Consider the following 23,517-nt stretch of genomic DNA (forward strand, 5'->3'; position numbering starts at 1 on the left):
TATATATATATATATATATATATATATATATATATATATATATATATATATATATATATATATATATATATATATTCATGGTATTTAAATTCAGGGACGATTTGATTTGATCTTATTAACGGCCACCATAGGCACGCGACGCTACAGCTAAAATAAAATCATTCAAAATCCACTTAAAATAAAGTTACAGTAATGTTGCAAAGGTAAGTCGTTCTACCATTACCTATCCGCAAAAATTAAAATATTTAGCTACTTGGCACCTGCGAGACTGTGGTGTACGGACGGTATCGGATAGTGATAAACAATTATTATTATTTTCGGCTTTGGGATATAACGAAATATTTTATTATATTAATAATCATATTTCGAGATATGATATAGAAGTTGACTGTATCATAGTTAAGTAATTCTAATGATTGGAAACTAAGCAAAATAGCGTTGAAGAAATCCCTAAGTGGCATCTCGTCCATTGGTTAATGTGGTACAGAGTTCTTATGACAAGACGACTGACAGCACGTTGATGTCATTGTTGCCAGAGCTATATAGTAGATGTCACTGTTGTCAGTGAAATTTTGGTTTAAGGGGGAAGGTAGAAAAATCCTCTTTAAAGAAATAGTCATCGTTGTCAGGCAAATTTAGTAGCCATTGTTGCCAAAGAAATTTAATGACATTGACGGCAGGGCAATTTGGGTGTAATTACTGTCTATGAAATTTAGGTGTCATTGTTGTCCAAGAAATCTAGATGATGTCATTGTTGCCACAGAAATTCAGGTGTCTTGGATGTCATTGTTGTCAGAGAAATTTAGCTTTGGTGTCACTGTTGCCACAGAAATTTGGGGGTCATTTGCCAATGCAACCAGAGAACCTTACATGAAACTGTTGGCGAGATATTAAGATGTCTCAGCCTACATGTGACTGTTACCAGAGAAACTTAGATGATGTCACTGTTGCCAGAGAAATCAGGGCGGAGGAGGAGGAAGAAGAAGAAGAATAAGTGGGAACAGAAAAAGAGGAAGAAGAGGAGTGAATACTGACCCTTTTCAGTTGCACGTTCATGATATTGTGCAATTCATTCTTGATGATGCTGAATTTCATCATAGTGTTGGAGCTAAAGAGAGAGGAGCCGAAGGCGATCCCCGGATAATCGGAGCATCTCCGCTTGTACCTCTCTGCCACCACCTCGGTGGCCACGCTCTGACAACGCAGTTTGGACAACTCCTCCAGTTCCTTGTCCTCCGTCTCCTCTTTATTCGTATCGTTCACCACCACTTCGGCGGAAGACGAGCCACCAACAACACCCCCACCCCCACCATTAGCACTGTTCGTAACATTGCCAACACCACCACCACCACCGATCGCCACCACCATAACCTCACTATCACCACCACTATTACTACTACTACTATTCACTATGAGTCTCGCGCTCCTGTTGTTGTTGTTACGGACGCTCTCGACCTCCTCCGTGTCCTCCGAGTCAGTGGACGAGGCGTTGATGCCATTCTGCATCGTATTATTATTGTTCAGGACGTCCGTCGGGGAGGAATGAGAATTATACGAAGTTGGAGGACCACTGCTGTAGGTGGAGTCCATGTTTCCACCACTGTTTACACTCGGGGGCGATGCCAGCTCGCTCTAGCGGTGGCAGACGGCCAACAGGCCCCTCCTCCTCCTCCCCCTCCTCCCACCCTCCTCTAGCCCGCTAAAGCGCCACGCACTCGATTGACACGACGAACTCCTTACGCCATTTTGAAACAATGAATCTCTACACTACGCGAAATAGCTCATCATTGATATATAACTGAATAGATATACGAATGAATCATTAATGTTTATCATTTTATATCTCTTTCTACGAAAATCTAAGTCGCTGCGTTACCTGTCCACTGTCACCATCACCCCTCGAAGAGGTGGGAAGAGCAGCGCTCGATGGTTATAGAAAACGGATACACTTCCTTGTCATCAGCTGCCAGCGCTCGCGCGCGGGAGGTTTGAAGCGTGATGCAATGGCCCCAGGGGGACTTCGAGTGGCACTTCAAACTACTTCGCCGCAGGATTCACTTTTGGAATGACTGATTACTGCGGCGGGCGGGCGCGCGAGAGTGCGATCTCTGGGAAACGTGACGTCAGCGGTACACTCGGGAGAACCACATGACACTTCTCCCCGGAAAAAAAACCGAGCCTGTGGCTGGCTCCTCAAAGGCTCGTCCACACGCTACTACTGAGGTGGTGGTGGAAGCGGAGGTTTGCCACCGTGCCATTTATGGCACGTAGCCCACGGCGCCCGTGTGCCCACATACCCCAGTTCTGACTATTTTTAGACTGTCCCCCGCTTCGAGGGATCAGCGGAACTAGCATTACGTGGAATTTTGACATTCCCGGTGGCTAACGAAGGCGTGGAAACGCGCGGTTGTTGCCATAGGAACCTCGCTCGGTAACTCCCCTCGTTCGGGTAATTCCCCTCGCTCTCGGGGCCCTAACCAGGCTTCGGTTGCCTGCTGAGGTATGGCAGGAATGGCCTCTGGTGTCGAATAATAATCATTCGTACCAAAGCTTTGGTCTCTGGCACCGGATAATAATAATAATATAATAATAATAATAATAATAATAATAATAATAATAATAATAATAATAATATGTACCAAGCCTTGGACTCCGGTGTCGGATAGCAATAATGATAATAATAGTACGAAACAAAGCTTTGGCCTTTAGTATCGGAAATAATAATAATAATAACAATAATAATAATAATAATAATAATAATAATAATAATAATAATAATAATAATAATAATAATAATAATAATACCTCCTTGTTTCGTAATGGACAACTTTTAACGCGTACTAGAATTCAAATGAAAAAATTATCTTATGAATTATTTAAATAGAGAAAGTTTCTCATAGAAATGAGGTAGATAAATGCGATTTTATTATGAATTGCCGAAAGTATTTATTGTTTCTGAAGGCAATTAATTCTTAGAGGTGGAACTTCAGTCGTGGTTTCGTAGGTAACAATAATAATAATAATAATAATAATAATAATAATAATAAAATAATAATAATAATAATAATAATAATAATAATAATATTAATAAACATTGATTATTATTATTATTATTATTTTTCTGAATCTTAATTAACGTGATTTTCGTTCAATAATAGAAAAAAAGCTGTATACACGAATTACTTGGAAACTGACAATTAATAATATTTGCCATTAAATTATTTAATAACAGAAAAACAAGATATATCGTATAATATGTAAAAACGCCAATTTGCATAATAATTCATAAATCTAGGCTTGCCTAGTGTATATCTATATAATTCCTAGTTAATTTTCTGCGTACTATTATGATACAGGCTTCAGAAGGAGGAGATAACACGATAATGAAGGTTCTTTTTTTTGGCGTCGCAAAGGACAGGGTCAGTATACTTAAGGATGTTTTCTGGGTCCTATGTTTGGTTCTCAAGCTCGTTTTGTATTGTATCCATCCACGATTATTTTCAGTAACAAAGCTATTTTTGAAATTTCATAACTCACCTAATCAGCTGGTAGTATACTTAATTGATTCTTACCTTTTTGTTAACGATTTTCCCTTAATTAGCTCTCATTTCCCTAATAAAGTAAGCTTTCCTAATCTTCAATGTCACTATGTAATTGTTTCAGACCAGAGTATATTTTGTGCATCTCAATCTCTGAATTAGATTGAAGCTGTTTCAATGTTATGCATATATAATATTTATATAAATATATATTAATCTTATTATTCTTCTCAATACAGCTTCAGGAAGACCCAGAGACCAAGAAACAATACAATCAGGGAAACAGATACAACACTCACCAGGTGTCGCTCCCACGATGGTTTCATCTTGTATCCTTCGTCCTTGCAAGTTGCTACGGTACGGTTCTCGTCTTCAAGGAGCATTCAATTGAATGGCAGATTGAAAAAGTATGGTAGGTAGTACATGGTTATTTGAATTAGCTGTGGACCCTATGAAAATGATTGGTTGAAGTAATAGCACTTGGAATTAGTTGAATGACTTGTGAGTGCAGTTAATGTTTATTTATCATTTTTAATAATTTTATATTACTGATGATTGTTTGCTAGAAAAGAATGATGAAAGCATTAGCATTTTTGAAAATATGGCTTTATTTTAGAACGAGCATGTTGGCAAGATGGGAATAAATATGCCCAATTTTATAAATAACTAATTTTAAGAGATTACTCATTATTATTCAAATGTTCTCTTGTTATCTGAAGATTCTTCCACGAGAAAAATATGAAAAAGTATGAGACGGCACACGCAGACATTGTAGAAACCACGTAGATACACAACAGGAGAAGAACAGAGATGACACAGAAATCAGAAATAAACCAAAATAGACGTATAGACGTATACACAGTAAAATAAAACATCGTAGAACATAAAACATCATAAAAAACATTATAGAACACAATCTTAAACCAGCTTGCGTGGCCATGCAATTGTTATCGGGAAGACGATAATAATCTAATCAAAGAGAGACAGAGAAATAACATTATGACAAAAAATAAAGATAAATCATCATTAATAAATGCAAAGAAAACAATAGATGTTATCTTTTGTACACCATTAGTAGCTGAAAAAGAAAAGAAAGCTTCTCTTCGAGATGAGTAGTATATAGTGTGATGATGTAATCACTTGGTAGCAGATAAAGATAAACAGCAACTCTAAATAAAATTTTAACAAAACAGACTGGCGTTTGTAGTAGTGGTGGTGATGACATCAGGATGACAATGGTGTGATGATGATGATGATGATATTGGTGATGCCAAGCGCTGTTTTGGCTTTGGCTTTTACTGGTGATGAAAACGCGGTGGGCAGATGGGTCTAGGACCTTTAGTGGCAGACAAAGTTTACAAGAATCGTTCGTTTAAGCATTTTTTTTATATATTCCAGCCCTCTTTCTGGGCCGAATACAATAGATATATCATTTTAATCTTTTAGATTTTATTTAAGTATTTTTATTTTACATTTTTAAAATCTAAATTCGCCGTCTACTTGTGAAAAAGAAGACGTAGGCTTCGAAATCTTGCAAAATGGAGCGCTCGGTCAAGCTTGGTTTTTGGACGATTTCGTCGACAGTGAACGCGCCCGTGTAAACAAAGTAGCAGCTGGGCTGCTGACTCGCTCAGACACGTTTCGGAAATAAAAATGGTCTCAGTCGACGAACCTCGGTCGCGCAGTTAGTGTGAGTAGCTACGTATATATATATATAGATATATTATATATATATATATATAAATATATTATATATATATATATATATATATATATATATTCATAAATGAACCATGTATATATTACCAGTGGCAACTTTCATTTGTTCTTTATATTTCATAGTTGAGTCACTTCCCCTTATTTTTTTTTAAGGGGGGGGGGGAGAATATTCACTTTAAAAGACTCATGGAAAATGCAGAATCCCTGGTTCTGGTTCTCAGACCACCTTGGCAACTGAAAATAATTCCTCTAGCTCTTCCAAGGCGCCTCCTAATTAGTGTTTAGTAGTGCTCTAGTCTACTAAGTAGATCGTGAACTAAAGAGATGCTAAAAGAGAAAAAACTAAGAAGATAGAGTACTACAGAAAATAATAAACTATATAAAAAAATCCAGGACTATAGTCTTACGTTTTCAGAGGAAAATTATATATAGCATTTCCTTTATGAATCTGATTACGAGTACTTCTAAAGCTAATACATTTAGACAACTGTATTTAATTTTCATTCTGTCTTTTTTTTCTTCTTCTTTAAGACTGTATCTATGTCACTACAGGGGTATTTTGTTACATGAGAAAAAGGTAGGACTTTATCTAAACTGGGCTACGAAAAGGTTGTATATAATACTTTTTTTGACGTTCTCTGAAGTGGCTACTGGGGAGGATTGGACCTTCTGTACATGCAGAAGAGATTTATTTTAGAAGAATGAATGCGCTTTTAGCTATATTGAAGCAGAGAGATAGAAGAGCGTCTGTAGGGACAGGGTCTAGAAGTTCTTCGCGTGGTGGCGTTTCTTAAAACGATTTTTTTTTCGAATTTTGGATACTTTGTGTCTAAATAGCGATTACTCCTCTTCGCCTTTTTTAGAGGGAGAGAGAGAGGGAGATCGAGAGACACATAAGGATGGAGAGACATAACTGGGCAGTTCACGTCAGGAAGTTCTACCATCCAAGGTCTATGGTTCTTTCTACCTTTGGCAGCAGTGTTACAAAAAACTTGTTGTTCCAGGTTCGCTGGCATGAAAATCAGTTTGTTTTCACGAGATCTATTTGCGAATGATTTCGAGAAGTGCTGCCAAGGGTAAACAGTGAAGAAGTCATGCCACTTCCAGTGACCTACTACTACTACCACTACAAAGGGTTTATTGGTCCTATGACACTCTTCAAAGTCTTACTATCTGGTCTTGGGCTGCAAGGTAATTTGCTCCAAGCGAAGAAGGCAAGATTTGAAGTGTGACATCTCGACGAAGAAATCTTTTGGACATTCTGTTAAGTTTGTTTGTTCTCTCTGGAGAAATTGAAAAATCTGGTTTCCGTTTTACTTGAGAGATGGAAATCTGGTTTCAGTGGACTGGAAAACTGTGTGATGCTTTGGGTGGAGTGAAGAAAAATCTTCTGTTTTTTTGGGGGTAGGGGGAATTTAACTTTCCAAAAGTAAAAATAAAAGTTCTACGGTGTGTCCGACTGTTCAAAAAAGGATGATCAGAAAATGTTCTGTAATAATCTGTCATGATGTGCTTCAGCTTTCTTTAAAACTCTTTTTTTTTGGGGGAGGGGAAGATCATTCTCAAAACAGGGTCAAACAGGTATTTGAGGGGGTGGGTGGGAAAGTCCTTTTGGAGTTAAGGTTACTGTTAGTTTATAAAAAAAAATAATGCGAAATAAAACCGTCAACTCGAGGGAGGGCGAGGAACTCGTGCTTCCGGAGGTTAAGCCTGTATATCGCGGCGCGGGTTTTGAGAGAGGTCTTTCCATGCTCGCAATCCAGGGTGACACAGACAGACGCGGAAAGAGGATGGCGAACTTGCAGTCAACCAGTCAAAACTCGTTTGGACATTTGAGAGACAGCACTGGGTAATTCTTTGGATGGTCAGGATTCAGTTCTCTCCATTGACAATTATCATATCTAGACACAATATTCTGAATGATTGCATGAAACAGTCTATGCGGGCTGATTCTCAGCATGCTTCAGCACATCGGCCGTGCGCGGCACTATCATAAATTAGTAGCTTCTGGACGGGCAAGCTGACATGGGTGGTGAAGGCAAGGCTCCACGGAAAACTGAGCCTGGCCCCACTTACGTTAGAGAGAGCCTTGTCTTTCTCCTCGAGATGTTGGTTAGCCTTCAGCAAAGCTTCCTGAACACTGTCGAGGTCGTTCTCAAGCTGCTGCATCCTCTTCTGAAGGCCGAAAACCTCCTCCTCGGACTATATTGTCGCGACGCGAAAGAGACAAAGAGAAAAGAAAGAAAAGAAAAAAAGAAGCGTGAATAAAGCGTTGTTCTCGGCAGCGGGCTGCGGCAGCGGCGGACTGCACTCCTACTTACATTCTGCAAAGCCTTTTCTTTCTCCTCAAGCTTGGTATTAGCAAGGGAGAGCTGCTCCTGAACCTGATCGAGCTCATTCTCGATCTGCTGCATCTTCTTCTGCGTCGTTCGAATCTCCTCCTCAGTCTAGGAGAAACTAAAACAAGTGAGTAACGAGCACAGCAGCAGTGGGACTGCGTCTCCCGCACAACTTACATTGGACAGGGCCTTGTCCTTCTCCACGAGGGTGTTATTGGCTGTCAGCAGCGCCTCCTGAACCTGATCAAAGTCATTCTCGACCTGCTGGAGTTTCTTCTGCAACTTATTCACTTCGTCCTCTGCCTAGGGGGAAAACTTTCCGGTCATTAGTACTACCCAGCCGAGCACTTACGTTAGACAGAGCTTTGTCCTTCTCCTCCAGCTGGTTGTTTGCGGTGAGCAAAGACTCCTGAACCTGATCCAAGTCGTTCTCGAGCTGCTGCATCTTCTTCTGAAGTTTGTTCACTTCGTCCTCAGCCTAGAGGCAGTAGTATTAAGGAAGGGGGAGTGAGTTGCGTTATTGTAGAGTCCGGGAAATGGGAAGTTTGGGCCAGATGGGTTGAGGATGGAGGGCAATATTCAGGGGCTCAAGTAAAGAGGCAAGAGGAAGAGTCGAAATGGGATGCAGTTGAAATAAGAAACATGAAGTGAAAGTCTGAGAGCCAAAATTTAAAAGATTTGAAAACAAATTAGAATTGGGTTGGAATTTGGGCCTGATCAAAATATTACTTTTGGGGAAAACTAGACGGTTTTGATGTCAGTTACCACCATTGTGAGACACTTGCTAGGGACCAGTGACATTGAAACAATGTCTAAACCAGCAAATACAATTCTGATGACATTTGCAACTAGAACTATAATAAAAATGCCAACTGTTCTTCATGGGACTGAAGGGTATTCCTTAGCAAGTTCTCATACATGAAATGATTAACCTGTAACAACAATATCTGGAGATTCAAGGACAGAGAACTCATCCCCAGGGAGATTGTTCTGAGCAGACTTGATCTCCAGATGATATAAAGAAAACCATTTGGTTATAATTAACAAACCAAAATACCCACAACAACCTCAAGCCAATTGAGACTGCTGTGGAACTTTGGTGAAATTGATAACCTTCATGGGGGTTAGTCTTTGGAGATGATATAACCCTGCAAGTGAAGTTATTTTAGCTTCACGAACTCAATGTTTTTCTTAGCCTGCATTGCATAAATAGGCCTCTTCAATTGTTTTGTCAGCAGGCTGAGAAAAAGGCATTTCGTTGGAGCTGTATACCAAAAATGTTGGGGGAATTAAATTAGAGGTTTCAGTTTATTGTATAGAGCTGGGCAGTTTTGTTTAAAGGTCGGCTGTGAGGTTTGGTGTAGAACTGTTATGAGGACAGCTTCTAAGCCATGCACTTGGACAGACGAACAGCACACACACACAAACCAATTTCATTTACTTTCGACAACTTTACTACTATGCTTTAAAAATCTTATATTGTCTCTTCAGATGGTTCAGCAAAATGAGCTGAAATTATCATAGGCCTCTTTTCATTCAAGTACTATCCTATCTCAGTAATTGTTATACTGGAATATTCAGAAATGACGTCAGATCTATACTTGACAACGAAAAGTTAAGAAACAGATAGCGTTGATCTGAAGAAGACATAGAGATTTTTGTATGGGGAGCACTAAGTCTGATGCTTTATTTACAGATATTTTTGGTGAATAGTCTTTCCAGTATATCAGTTTCCATTGATACAACTAATACCTTCAGACTGCCTTGTACCAGGAGCACTTGAACTTTTGGTTCGGTGCAATATATCCATTTCCCTTGACATAACTACTTTATTAGGTATGTCCCTTCAGACTGGGAGATTCCAGAGGCTGTTGACTTTTTGGTTCAGTGCAACATATACATTTCCATTGAGACAGCCACTCTATCAGCCTATACCCTTCAGGCTGGGTGTTTCCAGAGACTGCTGACTTTTATGGTCCAATGCTTGACTACTGGTCTGGTACCAATATTTAGTAAGCTGCACAAATATGATGGTAAACTAAAGGAAATGGGTGAACACCAAAAATATCTACAGATAAAGGCAGACAGGGAGAGAACTACAGTGACCTCACCTGTACATATGGACGGTCTAATATCGCATCAGATCACTGGTTGGCTACACGTCATGGCCACAACAGATGGTGAAGCTCATGATGGCAATGATGATATTGTTGTTGATGATGAAAATGATGATATGTCTGATTTTGACTTTTGAGGGATTCTCTGCCTCCCGTCTTCTCAAGTGAGATCAAGAGTGGCAGTTATATAAAAAATATGGCCGAGAGAGAGATTTGTACCTTTTGAAGCCACACGTTATAGACCAGGTGTTTCCAGTTGCCAGCGATCTGATGGTTGGACTAAGAGATCTCTAAAAAAAAAAAATCCCTTTTTGAAACCTCTTCAGATTAGAAGCAAAGAACCTGTTTACTAAGATTGTTTGGTCTATGATAAGCCAAGAGAAAGCTCAATGGAAAATATTCTTCAATCCATCTAATTCTTTTCTTGTTCAGCTTCATAGAGGTTTCAAATAGCGATATTCTTGGTTTATATATAATATACAGTGATACATTTATAAAACAGTAACCGTACATGAAATTTATGTCTATAGATACTCTACTGGGGTGTCCAGGAATTTATGAATAGTCAGTGGCAAATATTCCACCAGAAAAAGTAAAAAATGTTGTTCAAAAAAATTAAGATTCTGTAATAAAATAACCAGACACCCCGTAGTTGAAAATATCTTTCGAGACAAAAAAAAAAAAAACTAACTTATAAACATTGACAACAATATCTATGAGTACTTGAAGCTTGACTAATGAAACTATTTTGATATCTGCATTCACTATTGTGTCTAAAAACATCCAGGCAAAACAAAATCTAAACAAAAAGAAGTACTAAATCTTCAGTCACTTGAACAAGGTGATTTACATGGCTATTTACAAGACACTGAGAGTTTAACATTTTCATGTGAAAGGTTCAGATGCTTCGTCTGATTTCAGTAAAAAACAAAATCTAATGATAAAACTAGAACACACAAAAAATGCAGTGGTCAGAGTGAATGATAAAAAACAAAAAGTTATGGGGAAGCATTATGGCAATGCTAAAAATTTGCTCAGCAAAAAATTACATTTTGTCCATGCACTCTGGCCACTATTAACATATCAAAATATAGATCACAGGTTTGAAATGTATTTTCATAAGTGCTTTAGCCTTAAAAATAAATTCTAGTTTATTGATACACTTGATATAGACATCCCTAGATAACCCAGATATTCCTAGATATCTATTATTGATCCCTGTTTGAACTCATTTAACTGTGTAATATCAGCTTATTCCATCATCTAATTTAGGGTATCAACCATTCTCTTTTAGACATGCTTGTAACATGTTAACCCTCTGTCCAATATCCTCTGAGATTCTAAACCAACTTTTCTAGAATAGCTAAATTTTAACCCTTTAGATCCCTTTAACTATGTATAGCCTGTCTGCACTTAATGATCTGTTCTGTACACAATTTCATGCAAGGCTACATCTGCATATTTTGAAAATTTTCAGAGCATATGAATTCTTTTCAGCTTTGTTTCAATGGCAAAAGTTAGCTAGCTATCCCAATAGCATCCTGAGATGTCAAAGGTTCCCTTTTAACCGTCCTGATCTAGGTTTAATACCCAAATATCCCAAGTGAACTGTCAATGGTATCTAAGATGTCAAAGGTTTTGCCTAACCTTCCTGACCTAAGTTCAATACTTTTTTTTTTCTTGTAAGGGTCATTTTAATTTGTCAAAGGCGACTTTGTCAGTGGCATTCCTAGATGTCAGCTTTGAATTTCCAGCTCAACTGTCCCATCCCATCCTATACTGTCCTACCCAGTCCCTCCCTGCTTTCCCTAGCCCAGGTAAACCCTGCCAGCAGGAGAGGATGTTACCTTCTCAGCCCTGTTGTTGGCCTCCTTGTTCTGCTGCTCGAGAGTATCCGCCCTGTCCATGGCGTTGTCCTTCTCGAGCTTCATCGCCTGCATCTTCTTCTTGATGGCGTCCATGTTGGCGGTGTTTTAGGAGGAGGTTCTAACCAACAAAAAGAACTGAGAAAGCTGGAAGAGAGGAGAGAAGTAGAGACGTTACAAAGGGAGTCCGCAATCTCTTGTGAGTAGTATATGGAAATGTCTCACAGTGGTCGAGCCGTTACAAAGGCCAGACCATACAATTACTACTAGGGGAGAGTTGTTATAGAGGTTGCCCTCTCTTACAACTACTACTCGTCAACAACTTTGATACAATTTGTGTTTTTCTGTTTGTGAATAAGTTCGAGGCGGTGAAACTTTTATGCGGTTATTCACCGCCTCGACAAAAGTGTAACAAAGTATGTAATACAGATAGTTACAAAATACAAGTCAGTTGCACATTCAGGGAACACACGAGACAATCAGAATAAGTCAAAATGTAACAATAAGGACGAATTCGTAACCAAGATTTCGAAATACCCTCAAATCAACAACAGAGGCTGAGGGAGTGAGCGCTACTGGAATATTCTAAAGAAGAAGAGGATTTGTTTACAAATTTCTCAAAAGTTTAACCAATTGACCGAAGAAGAAATGATCCCGGTATGATAGCAACTTGATATGTTAAGCAGTGTCCCTTGTATACTAATTATTCACTTTACATTTATCTTTTTATTTATTATTTTACTTTCTTTTCTAATGACTGATTTCTGTTTTCTGTATTTCCCATTACCTTCTGTTACTTCTTACAAATGAACACCATAATATTCTTGAATTTCAAGTCAATGGTCCTTGTGGAGGCTTGTTCCATATGAATAGGGTTCATCTTCTGGATAATAATAATAATAATAATAATAATAATAATAATAATAATAATAATAATAATAATAATAATAATAATAATAATAATAATGTTAAACCTCACTATTATTATTATCATTGATGACAGCGAAAAATAAGACGAAAACGTTATTATAGAAAACTATCAGCTTTTGAGGTACGTTTATCTCGTCGCATTGGAATTTCAAGATATCTTGGTGTCTATTTTTTATTATAAAAAAACGAGACAAATGAAATGTTTCTACTATTCGGGAAAAAAAATGATTTAAATACTAGACTTTTTTTTTTATCAAGTTGAAAGATGTTCGCATATCTGTATATAAGGATGTCGTCTCCTTGTTACAAATACAAACATACACGCATACTATATAAAAATATTATATATATATATATATATCTATATATATATATATATATATATATATATATATATATATATAGATATATAAACACGCTAGTGAATGTTTATGTGCTAACTCGAATGCATTTATACATCCATTTGACAAAATAAATTCATATATGATTATATATATATATATATATATATATATATATATATATATATATATATATATATATATATATATATATATAGATATATAGATAGATAGATAGATAGATAGATAGATAGATAGATAGAGAGAGAGAGATAAATATAAAAATATAATAACGCACAAGAAGACAAGAAGCAGAGGACGAACAGGAACACAAGGAGGAACGTCCTGGAGAGAGAGAGAGAGAGAGAGAGAGAGAGAGAGAGAGAGAGAGAGAGAGAGAGAGATTATATTCCTACTCTGCACCGTGATCATCGGCACACAAGAAACGGAAAGTGAAATACTCTACTGGCGGATATTCTTTCATCCGTTATCTCTCTCTCTCTCTCTCTCTCTCTCTCTCTCTCTCTCTCTCTCTCGCTCTCTTTTTTTTTCCCTCTATCGCTCCCCCTCTTCTCTCTTCCCTTAAAGTTCAACCTTGAACCGAGGAAATAGTTTCCGTGACATAAGAAAATTTTTTTCACAAGGAAGTGATCAGTAATTAATGGTCGCCTCATTATTCTCAAACTTTTAATTGTGATGAGAACGGAATGAGAAAAAAATGAGAAGGTATTGAGAAAAAGGAGAGAATTTCCTAGTCTGTAAGTTGAAAGATGAGAATAGATAGAGAGAGAGAGAGTAGAAGTGAGAAGATACGGATTCTTCTCATCTTTCTAGAGAATAGAGATTGAGAAAATGAGAGTTTCTCCATATGAAGGTTGAGAATAGAAAGAAATGTTAGTGATGGCAGGCCATAGGGTCTCATCCTATCTTATCCTATGCAGCGAAGATGAGAATAGCCAAAACCAGTGAGAATGATGAGATTAAATAGCTTGAGAATAATGGGATTAAACAGGTTGAGAATGAAAAACTCCAACCAAATCTCATCCAACAAGAAACAGATTGAGAATTCTGAGAACTAAATAGGCTGAGATTAATGAGAATAAACAGATTGAGAATTCTGAGAACTAAATAGGCTGAGAATAATGAGATTAACCAGTTTAAGGATAACTGCAATAAACTGACTGAGAAGAATGACATTAAAGAGAACTGAGAACCAGCCTCTAAACCCAAATCCCATTCGAGAACAGAAGAGGGTGTAGGGGGTGAGAAGGGAAATGAGACATTCTCAAAACGCAGGTAAATGTTCCCACCTGTAGTAATCAGCGTCATTTAGACAGTGAGGGAACTTAAAGGGCGAATTGTGAAAGGTATAATTGGGGGAAATAGACAACTCTCTCTCTCTCTCTCTCTCTCTCTCTCTCTCTCTCTCTCTCTCTCTCTCTCTCTCTATCTATATATCTATCTATCTATATATATATATACATTAATAGAGAGAGAGAGAGAGAGAGAGATTCAATTAAAAGAGCTTTATATTTGCTTATACTGCTCAGGACTGAAGGGAGAGTTTGTTTATGCTCCGAGAGAGAGAGAGAGAGAGAGAGAGAGAGAGAGCACAACTACACGAAAGCGGAACTGAGCGATAACACTCTGCGCGAATATTGAGTCCCATTGCAATTCGCGGAGCCGCCAGTGGTCAGGTCAGGAATGGATTAAAATCTGGAGATTGGCTGTCATCATCCAGACGCATCCATCCATCCTGTTTTTTCGCATACATATCACAGCACTAACAGTGATGATTTCTTTTTATAGTCTTTCTTCTTTTGAGGGGCGCGAAGGCCTCATCTGAGTTAGACCCCAAGTCATATTTTGACCCTATTCCTTCAAAATTATATCTTCGCTTCATTGAGAGAGAGAGAGAGAGAGAGACTAGTGTATGTATAGGGTACCAAAGTCTTAGTTCCTGGACTGACAGAGAGAGAGAGAGAGAGAGAGAGAGAAATGACGGCTAATTGACAGAAAGAGAGAGAGAGAGAGAGAGGGGGGGGGTGGGATTGGGGGGCCGGGCTAAATTGCACTGTTTTCAGTGCCAGGGAACCAGAGGTACAAAGATCGCGGGTGCCTAAATGTCTGTAACCCCATATCAAGGTATGTGTGTGTGTGTGTATGTATGTGTATGTGTATGTGTATAAGTGTGTTTGTGTTTTTCTCTGACTTTCCCACGTTACAATAATAGCAAGAGCCGACCTCTCTTCTCGTTTTCTATGAGAACCTCTGATTGTTTGTGTTTTCATCACAGGCGGTTTCTACAGAGGTCTTAGGAGTTTTTTTTGTTTGGTTTTGTTTTACTGTTCTCGACTGACTGTCGTGAAGTGTATTTGTGGTGGAGTATCAATCAAAAAGCGATTTCAAGAAACAATAATACATATTTCTGTATCCCAGTATATACCCAAGGCTTCTTCAATCATAATAATAATAATAATAATAATAATAATAATAATAATAATAAAATAATAATATAATAATATATTATTATTATTATTATTATTATTATATTATTATTTATTATTATTATTCAGTAGAGGAAACGGAACAACCCCACCAAAGGGGCCACTGACTTGAAATTCAAGCTTCGCAAGATTATGGTGTTCATATAACATAACAAAGGCAAGGTATCTTAGTATTATCATTAAAGAAACTTTGGTTATGCAGGAATATTCAGTATTGTTTCTTGGAATCGCCATTTTGTTCGTTAATACTATTGCGAAAATAGCAAGTATTTTCAGCTAATCTATTCCAAAGGGGAAAACCAAATCAGTCTGATCACATCTTGAGAGAATCAGGGATCTTTTGTAACTCGCTGTTATATTTCAGAAACGTTTGTATGAAGACTCAGTTGGTTACAGAATCTACGAATAAAACTTTTTCCCTACACAGAACAATCACCAGTGTCCCTCAAAACGAGAAAAAAAAGAAGAGTAACAATGATGAAAAAGTAAATCACTGAACCACGACGAATCACTTCCTATACAAGGCACTCATCATCATCATCTGTCTAGGCACTGTGTCCTTTTTTTTATTATTGTTTTTTTTTTTTTAAATTCACTTTACACTGTCATCATCATCATTGCACGAATCACTCGAGAGGAACAACGACAAGCAGAGATTCTGAGTCATTTCATAGACAAAGCAGTCAAATGTCGCGAAGATTTCGAACTGAATCACAACAGCACTTTTTCACCAAGTGTTCGGTTCTTTCTCGAGAGGTCCCCGGGGCGAGACTGCAACACTACTGAGCAAGGGCCGTGGAGGGGGCCTTCGTTGTCGCAACCGCCAGGTATGTGGAGGGTGCCCCACGAGAGAGAGAGAGGGATGACGTAACCGGGGAAATTGGAGTACTGGAGGAGTAGGAGGAGGGGAATGAGGAGGAGGAGGAGTCAGCCCTTTGGCACCTTACAGGGGCATTTGGGAAGGTAGGAAGGAGGGGAAAAAATTGAGACGGGAAGGTGGCGTGGGTATTTCTGGATCGAAATGGGGCGGCTGCTGGCTTGGCGAGTGGTGTGTGTGTGTGTGAAGGTGTCATCGCAACATTTTCGTCTTTTTTCGTCTTTTTTTTCCTTCCCCCTTTCTTTTTCTCTCACTGAGGAAAGCTTTTGAGATAAAGGCCCAGTCGAAACCGGAGTAACTGAATGATTGACTGTTTTGTTAGTTTGGGTTAAATCCAAAAAAGGCACGGTTGTGTGAATTCATTTTCTACACTGGCTGAAGTATCATTCCCAGAGGGTCAAAGAGTATATATTTTTTTTTGAGTTTGGCACCGGGGCACTGCCAAGTCAAAGCACTTCTTCGCCACTGGGGTACGAGCACAATGTAGCCATTTCCCAAAATAAATCTGTTCACCACAACTTCCAGTAATATTCCATCAAGTCGCGTGTAGAGTAAAGTCTTCCAACAACCACTTGGTAATATTCACTCGAACTGTTGCTGTTATGCTATGCTATCGGTTAAGAAGTGCCTGAAGCCCTCTTATCAAGAAGGTCTAAGAGGAGAGACCTTCAGGAGAGAGAGAGGTAGAAGAGTAAGAGAGAGAAGAAGAAGTTTTCGAAGTGGGTCTTCTGAAGGAGGTGTGAGAGGAGACCTTCAGGAGAGTAAAAGAGAAGAAGAAGCTTCGAAGTGTGAACAGAGAAGAAGAAGAAGAAGAAGAAGACGAATACAACGCACGCTGGAGGAGTGTTGTTCCTCGAGGCGGGTCCTGATGCCGACTGACCTGCCAGAAGAACCCAAGGTCTCGACGAGAACCCTCCCTTGCTTCTGGTCGGTGACGCAAGCCAAGAACCTCCCCTCAAGAACGAGGGAGGGGAAAACACGCAGAGGGAGAAAGAGGGGGAGGAGGAGGAGGAGGAGAAGGACCGTGCCCACGGGCGAGGAAAGAGGCCAGAGAGCTGGAGGGAGGGAGGGAGGGAGAAGATCTTGCTAATTTTAAATCGAGTCGACAACGTCATGGCATTTTTCGCTCCTGAAGAAGCAGAAGGGGAAAGATGGCCTCTTCCTACTTCTTCAGGAGGAAAATTCTCCTATAAAGCAAAACCCCGAGGGAGCCTTAGAAATGGCTCAGGGCGAGAAACGTCACGACCTCTCTGGAATAACACAAAAAAATGATAAAAATAAAAATTCAGGGGTAAATGACGAAATACTTATGACCACGAGGTTCCTCCTAATAGCCAAAGAAGAAGACCAGGACCAGGAGCAGGAGTAGGTGGAGGAGGAGGATGGTAGGCCCTTCCCCTCCCTCCCCCTCCCCACCCACTCGATAGAGGGGGTCGTTTCGACGACGACTTATTTCCGCTATCTCCTTTTAAGGAAACGGATCCGATCGTCGACCGAGCCATAGCAGGCGAGAATTAGCAAACATTTTTCGACGTAAGATGTTCTTGGAAGACGGGGGCGTGTTTCCCCATAGGTAGGGAGTTGGGGGGGAAGCTCCGTAGGTATTTAAGAAGTCAGGATTAACCCATAAAATTAAGTGGAGAAGTAACTGGGTCAGGATATTACGAGACCTTTATCCGATGCCAGCTGATGTTTATAAAGTGTTTTCAGAGCGAGTTGGGAGCCTGGATAAGAGAGAGGGGCTGATTTTAGGCCTGAAATAGGCTTCTCAGTATCAGTTTGAAGCCTGGATAAGAGAGAGGGGCTTATCAAAGGCGTTAAATAGGCCTTTACAAAGATGTATTTCTTCTTTGCATGTATATAACAGATGAAGAAAGCTGCAGGGATTTAACGCTACACGAGAAACCCTCATCTTTAAATAACTTACTACAACTTTGGAGGACGTCAAAATGCAAAAGCTGAGAGAGAGAGAGAGAGAGAGAGAGAGAGAGAGAGAGAGAGAGAGAGAGAGAGAGAGATGAATGTTACATGAGAGACCCAGATTCTTACATAATATAACTTTAGAGGACGTCGAAATGCAGAGGACTCAAGGGAGAGAGAGAGAGAGAGAGAGAGAGAAGAGAGAGAGAGAGAGAGAGAGAGAGAGAGTCCCCTTGACAGACTCGCTAGAGGGGTAGCCATGATGGGGTAGCTTTCATTGTGTGCATATTTTTGGGTATATTTGGCCCAGGGGCCAAATTTCACTGGGTTGTCCGAAATCTTCTTGCTCAAGTGACACCAAGGACATTATTATATTATTATTATTATTATTATTATTAATTATTATTATTATTATTATTATTATTATTATTATTATTATTATGACTTTTTCGTAAACTATTTAGTTCTTAAAATGTGCAGAGATGCGCTTTAAATATTTTTTACATTTACATTATTTAAAAATCAGAATCTGTTAGTATAAACAAACAAATAGATATTTAACTATACAATACAACCATTATTGTAACAAGGTGGTCATATTTGAGTGATGCAGTAAAAGTGATAATTTTCTCAGAACTAGAAGTATTGATATGAATTTCCTTCTTTATCTAACATAATATTTATTAAGATAATTACATTCAATTCCCTTTGAGAAGGGGCTTCTATTTAGCTGCCTTATGTCCTGTTTTGCAATCCCAGTTTTATTTATTATGATTATTATTCTTATCATTAAATCTTATATTTCCTATACTCTCAATCTGAGAATATAAAGGGCCCTTTGTTGCTTAATACAGAGGTACCATTTTGACTGCCAGAAGATTATCATTAAACCTAATTGCTATGCGTGTGTGTGTGCCTGCGTCTGTGTGTGTTTGTGTGTGTCTGTATATGTGGGAAGGAGAGAGAGAGAGAGAGAGAGAGAGAGAGAGAGAGAGAGAGAGAGAGAGTCAGTATTCAAATAGACAGACCAACCATAACAAGATTGTCATATCAACACAAACTGCTTTTCTGTGCTAAATGAGAGAGAGAGAGAGAGAGAGAGAGAGAGAGAGAGAGAGGCGAGTGTCAGATAGCAGCCACCACCACTAATATTTGCCAAGTTTAGTTTCATTGGAGATGGGAGCCGTCGAGGCATTTGTAGCAAACTCGTGGGACAGCCGATTGCTCGGGTTTTCCCGCCCCAAAACAAACTCTTCTTCTTCCACCCGTTTTCGACCAGGAAAGTAAGTCGGTTTCGAGATTCGATTCTCCTGATGAACCCCGGTAATTCCTACGTTAATCGTTTTTATTATCATTATCTAAGGTATCTCTTCATTCCCTGTCGAATTCTCCTTTCGAATAAAGTATTAATTCATGTTTACAAAAAAGGTTTGGATTTAATTTTCAAAATATTTTTATTTGTTTATCTTGTCTTCATGAGACGCGAGTACTATATCGTTTCAAGAGAGCAATTCGCTTCTTTGTGATTTAAAATGTTATTTTGAGGCGTTGAAAAGGATAATTTTTTATGTATAGGTTAGAGAAGAATTATAAAGATAGATTAATTCGAAAAAGCTGTGAAAGGGGGCGGTGCCTAAACTGCTTCACAAGTGGAAAAGACGATTTTACGAACAAGTATTAAACAGCACGATTTTCCTGGTATTTTTTTTTTTTTTTTTTTTTAGTTTTCTCTCTAATAATAATAGATCACGAAAGAGCGAGGTATACCTACTTATTTTAACCAGGGAAAAGTACGATTTTCCAAACTTTTTAGGCTATGCTATTATCGCTTAGGAGAAGGACCCAACCAACCTACAGAAGCATCAATATTAGCGCTCATGACGTCAGGAGAGAGAGAGAGAGAGAGAGAGAGAGAGAGAGAGAGAGAGAGAGAGAGAGAGCCGGCGGCAGCAAGACAGGGCGCCAAAAATACCCTACCAGCTAGCTAGAGGCTGCTCCGATCTCATTTACTTGTGCCAAAAAAAAAAAACTTATTTTTTTCTCTTTCCTCTTCTGGTTCACAACGAACGGCGTCTCACCCACGCCCCCTATCAGGGATGCGTTCTTTTTGGCTCGAATCTAAAGGAAATAAGGAAGGCCCTTCCTTCAAGGCCCTGCCTTCAAAGACCTGCCTCCAGGACCTGTCTTCAGGAACTGCTTTCCTATAAAGGCAGGAATGAATATGTGGTATATATACCCTTTCTGAAGGAAGGACCTGCTCTTTTAGGACCTGCTCTCCTACAAGTGCTCATGACTAAAGAACGTGATATATATATAATTCCTTTATCTGAAAAGGGCCTACGTAGAGATGATGGTACGTCATTTGATAAGAATCGGAATAGCTGTTTTAGAGATAATAATGGTAGGGCATTTTATTCTCAATTTTAGAGAGCATTCGTCCCTTCAGGTACGTTAAAACCGCTATTACGAGCACTACCTTTACGGACGTCTTAGCAGAAAGAAGCCATCAATCTAAAAATTTACATTTCGACATTTCCATTCCCCCACCCCACTAACCCCGGTCTTTTTTCACCTAAATCATTAGAATTAGAAAGCTAAGCCTCCTTGCAGTAGTGCCTAAAGAGACCAACCCGCGGGCGCGCTTGCGGGCGTGAGTGTGCGTACCCGTGGGCGTGCGGGCTATGTGAACGTGGGTGTAACTTTATCTCTGTTATTCCTGGCCTCCGCTGGCACGGGCGAGGTAGGTATACTTGTGCCGTCGAGCGCGCATGCGCGCGATTAGTGTGTAGCTATTTGTGGTTAGATGCGCATCGTGGACCGCAAACTTTGAAGACCAGTAAATGACTTGTATTTTACGAGGTTTTGAAAACCCTTTGCAGTCTCACAAGGACCATCTATATATCTCTCTCCTCTCAAGAAATAGCTCCTGATGTTTAAATCTGGCTAATGGCAGATATTTAACCACAGGTTTAAAAATGATCTGGAGATTGAACCGCAGGCTAAGAATAATTCTCGCGCAGGTGAACTATTTAGTTTTTCAAAGAAATGGTCGTTTTTCAATTTTTTTTTTTTATGTATAATCGTTCTTGCATTATGGCTTTTTCTTTTTATTTTTTCTTTACTTTTTCTTTGTCTGTTAATGTCACTGGAATTCACTGAAGGGTTTTTTCCCCCTAATATAGTTTTAAGAATTTGAAGTAAATAGAGTAAAATAATAGATGGTAATGGTGCATATATATATCAGTATATATATATAATTATATATATATAGATAGATATAGATTATATATATATATATAACATTATATCCCGTTCTAACTTTCGTGATTCAGTTATACACACACACATATATAATTAATATGATATATACATATATATATATATATATATATATAGATATATATATATATATACATATATATATATATATATATATATATATATATATGTATATATATATATATATATATTTATATATATATATATATATATATATAGATATATATATATATATATATATATATATATATATATATACAATTACCGAGAAGGCTATGCAACAGAGTACTTGTTTTGCCAGTAGTGAAAAACATTCAATGAAAGATCTGAATACGTCTTATTCATTTAACTCTCAAATACGTCGACCACACACGCCCATTGGCTCCTTTCTAGTACACCTGCCGATGCTTTCAGGACCTAGGATAAGCGGGCGTAATGCGGGCGGGCAATCAGGTCAAACGAGAGGAATCTCGGGTCATGGGCGTATGTCTGTATGTCACGTCATGGGGTATGAGAGAGAGAGAGAGAGAGAGAGAGAGAGAGAGAGAGAGACGGATTGTCCGACTGGAAGAAGAAATGGTATCGGATGTCACCCACAGCGAGCTGAGAGAGAGAGAGAGAGAAGAGAGAGAGAGAGAGAGAGAGAGAGAGATGAGTCACTTTCTTCATGACGACCAAAGCACGCAAATTCCATAACATCTCCGAGACTGTCCCTCATTTTGGGGGGTTTCGACCCACCCAGAGGGTGGCACTGAAGGGATGGACGGACCCCTGTGGTATTCACCTGAGTCCAGGTAGTAAGGATCGGGTGTCCGGTGTCCCTTCCTTCCTTCGTGTACATCTTTATGAGTAAATCGTCGTCTGTGAATGTAGCTAATAACTCACGGGTTTTCTAGGGTCTTAGCACAGACTCCAGACCAACGAGGAAGACCCGAGCATAATATACAGAAGCGGAAGAAACGATAATATGTAAACAACCCACCAAGTGTAATAGAGGTATTGTCTGCAAACGTGAGTGTGGCTGCTCCTTTTTTGTTTTGTTTTTCTCGTGTTCTGTCTGTTGTTTCGTGTCGCTCGTTTGCATGCGCTTCTAAGAACTTGGGAAACATGTCCGAGAGGCTTCTTTTAATTTCTTTTACGTTAATGAACTTCTACATCACTCCACGAGGCTCGACATTTCTTGAAATGTCTTAGGCCTAGGCCACATCTGTTGACGGCACTTATCCAGAGGCAGAGGAATATTTATTAAATGATTTTCCATCACCACCACCACCAGCAGCACGTGGTAGAAGGTGGTGGTTAGGTGGAAGGTGGTGGTAATAAAAGGCTTTTTCGAAGTCCTTCATGATGACGATATACGATGTTAACTCACTGTGGGGGCGGGTTTCAAACACCGTCACCGAAAACCGAGACCAACAGAGGAGCACCTTTCGGGAAACTTTTCTCGATATCGAGCGCGTGTCTGTCTGTCTGTCTGTCTCGCACGTTACACGCGCGCGTGCGAGAGAGAGAGAGAAAAAGAATTTGTACACAGACACACACAGAAACACATACGCATACACTCACAGTGAGAGAGATTCACACACATACACACACGAAATAAGGAAGAAGAAGAAGATGAGCGCGGAGAACCGTACCTAGGACGCTGGCCTGCCTGGGAGTTGCCGGGAGGAGACTGAAGTCGTAGCTTCGCCGCGGGTCTTAACTTAGCTCCGAAGGCGCCCTCATGCCACGCCGAAGATCGCCTTACGTTGCCCCAAACGGGCACTGGTGCCAGGAGGCCAGGCCGGGCATAGGCGGACGCACGAACGCATTCACACGCACGACAGACAGACAGACAGACAGACGTCCGTCTGTACGTAAAGAAGCAATGTTCGAATTTGACGTGAAAAATGACGGTTTCTATTCGTAACTCGAACGTCAAAATATTTCGAAATAGAAAACGTGTTTCATTTGATATAATTCTATATAATTTTTCCCTTATTTAATAATTTGTTTCATCTGTAATCTCTCTTTAAATGTATTCTCTTTACTACCAATAAAATCCTCATTTGCTAAGTCGATCCCGTAAAGTAAAGGAAATG

The 23,517-nt window shown here is 39.2% G+C and overlaps 1 protein-coding gene across 35 annotated transcripts in view; it reads right to left on the reverse strand.

The window, feature by feature from the left end:
• LOC135217912 (tropomyosin Mac r 1.0101) overlaps positions 1 to 23,225 on the reverse strand; it is a 69,005-nt gene extending 45,780 nt beyond the window's left edge. For 15 of the 35 annotated variants that reach the window (XR_010315229.1, XR_010315230.1, XR_010315227.1 and 12 more), the window contains exon 1: positions 1,036 to 1,605. Coding sequence is in view for 28 of the 35 variants with exons in the window: in XM_064253966.1 (XP_064110036.1) it covers positions 1,036 to 1,590 (555 nt within the window). In the remaining 7 variants the exon portion in view is untranslated. Of the gene's footprint in view, positions 1 to 1,035; positions 1,621 to 7,334; positions 7,461 to 7,579; positions 7,706 to 7,774; positions 7,901 to 7,949; positions 8,076 to 11,561; positions 11,727 to 16,080; positions 16,217 to 17,068; positions 17,225 to 23,070 lie in introns of those variants that run through there. The other 20 variants (XM_064253986.1, XM_064253983.1, XM_064253978.1 and 17 more) reach the window with 13 other exon arrangements.
• Positions 23,226 to 23,517: the final 292 nt, after the last annotated feature.

Source organism: Macrobrachium nipponense, chromosome 9 (assembly GCF_015104395.2).
Source record: "Macrobrachium nipponense isolate FS-2020 chromosome 9, ASM1510439v2, whole genome shotgun sequence".
Lineage (NCBI taxonomy): Eukaryota > Metazoa > Arthropoda > Malacostraca > Decapoda > Palaemonidae > Macrobrachium > Macrobrachium nipponense.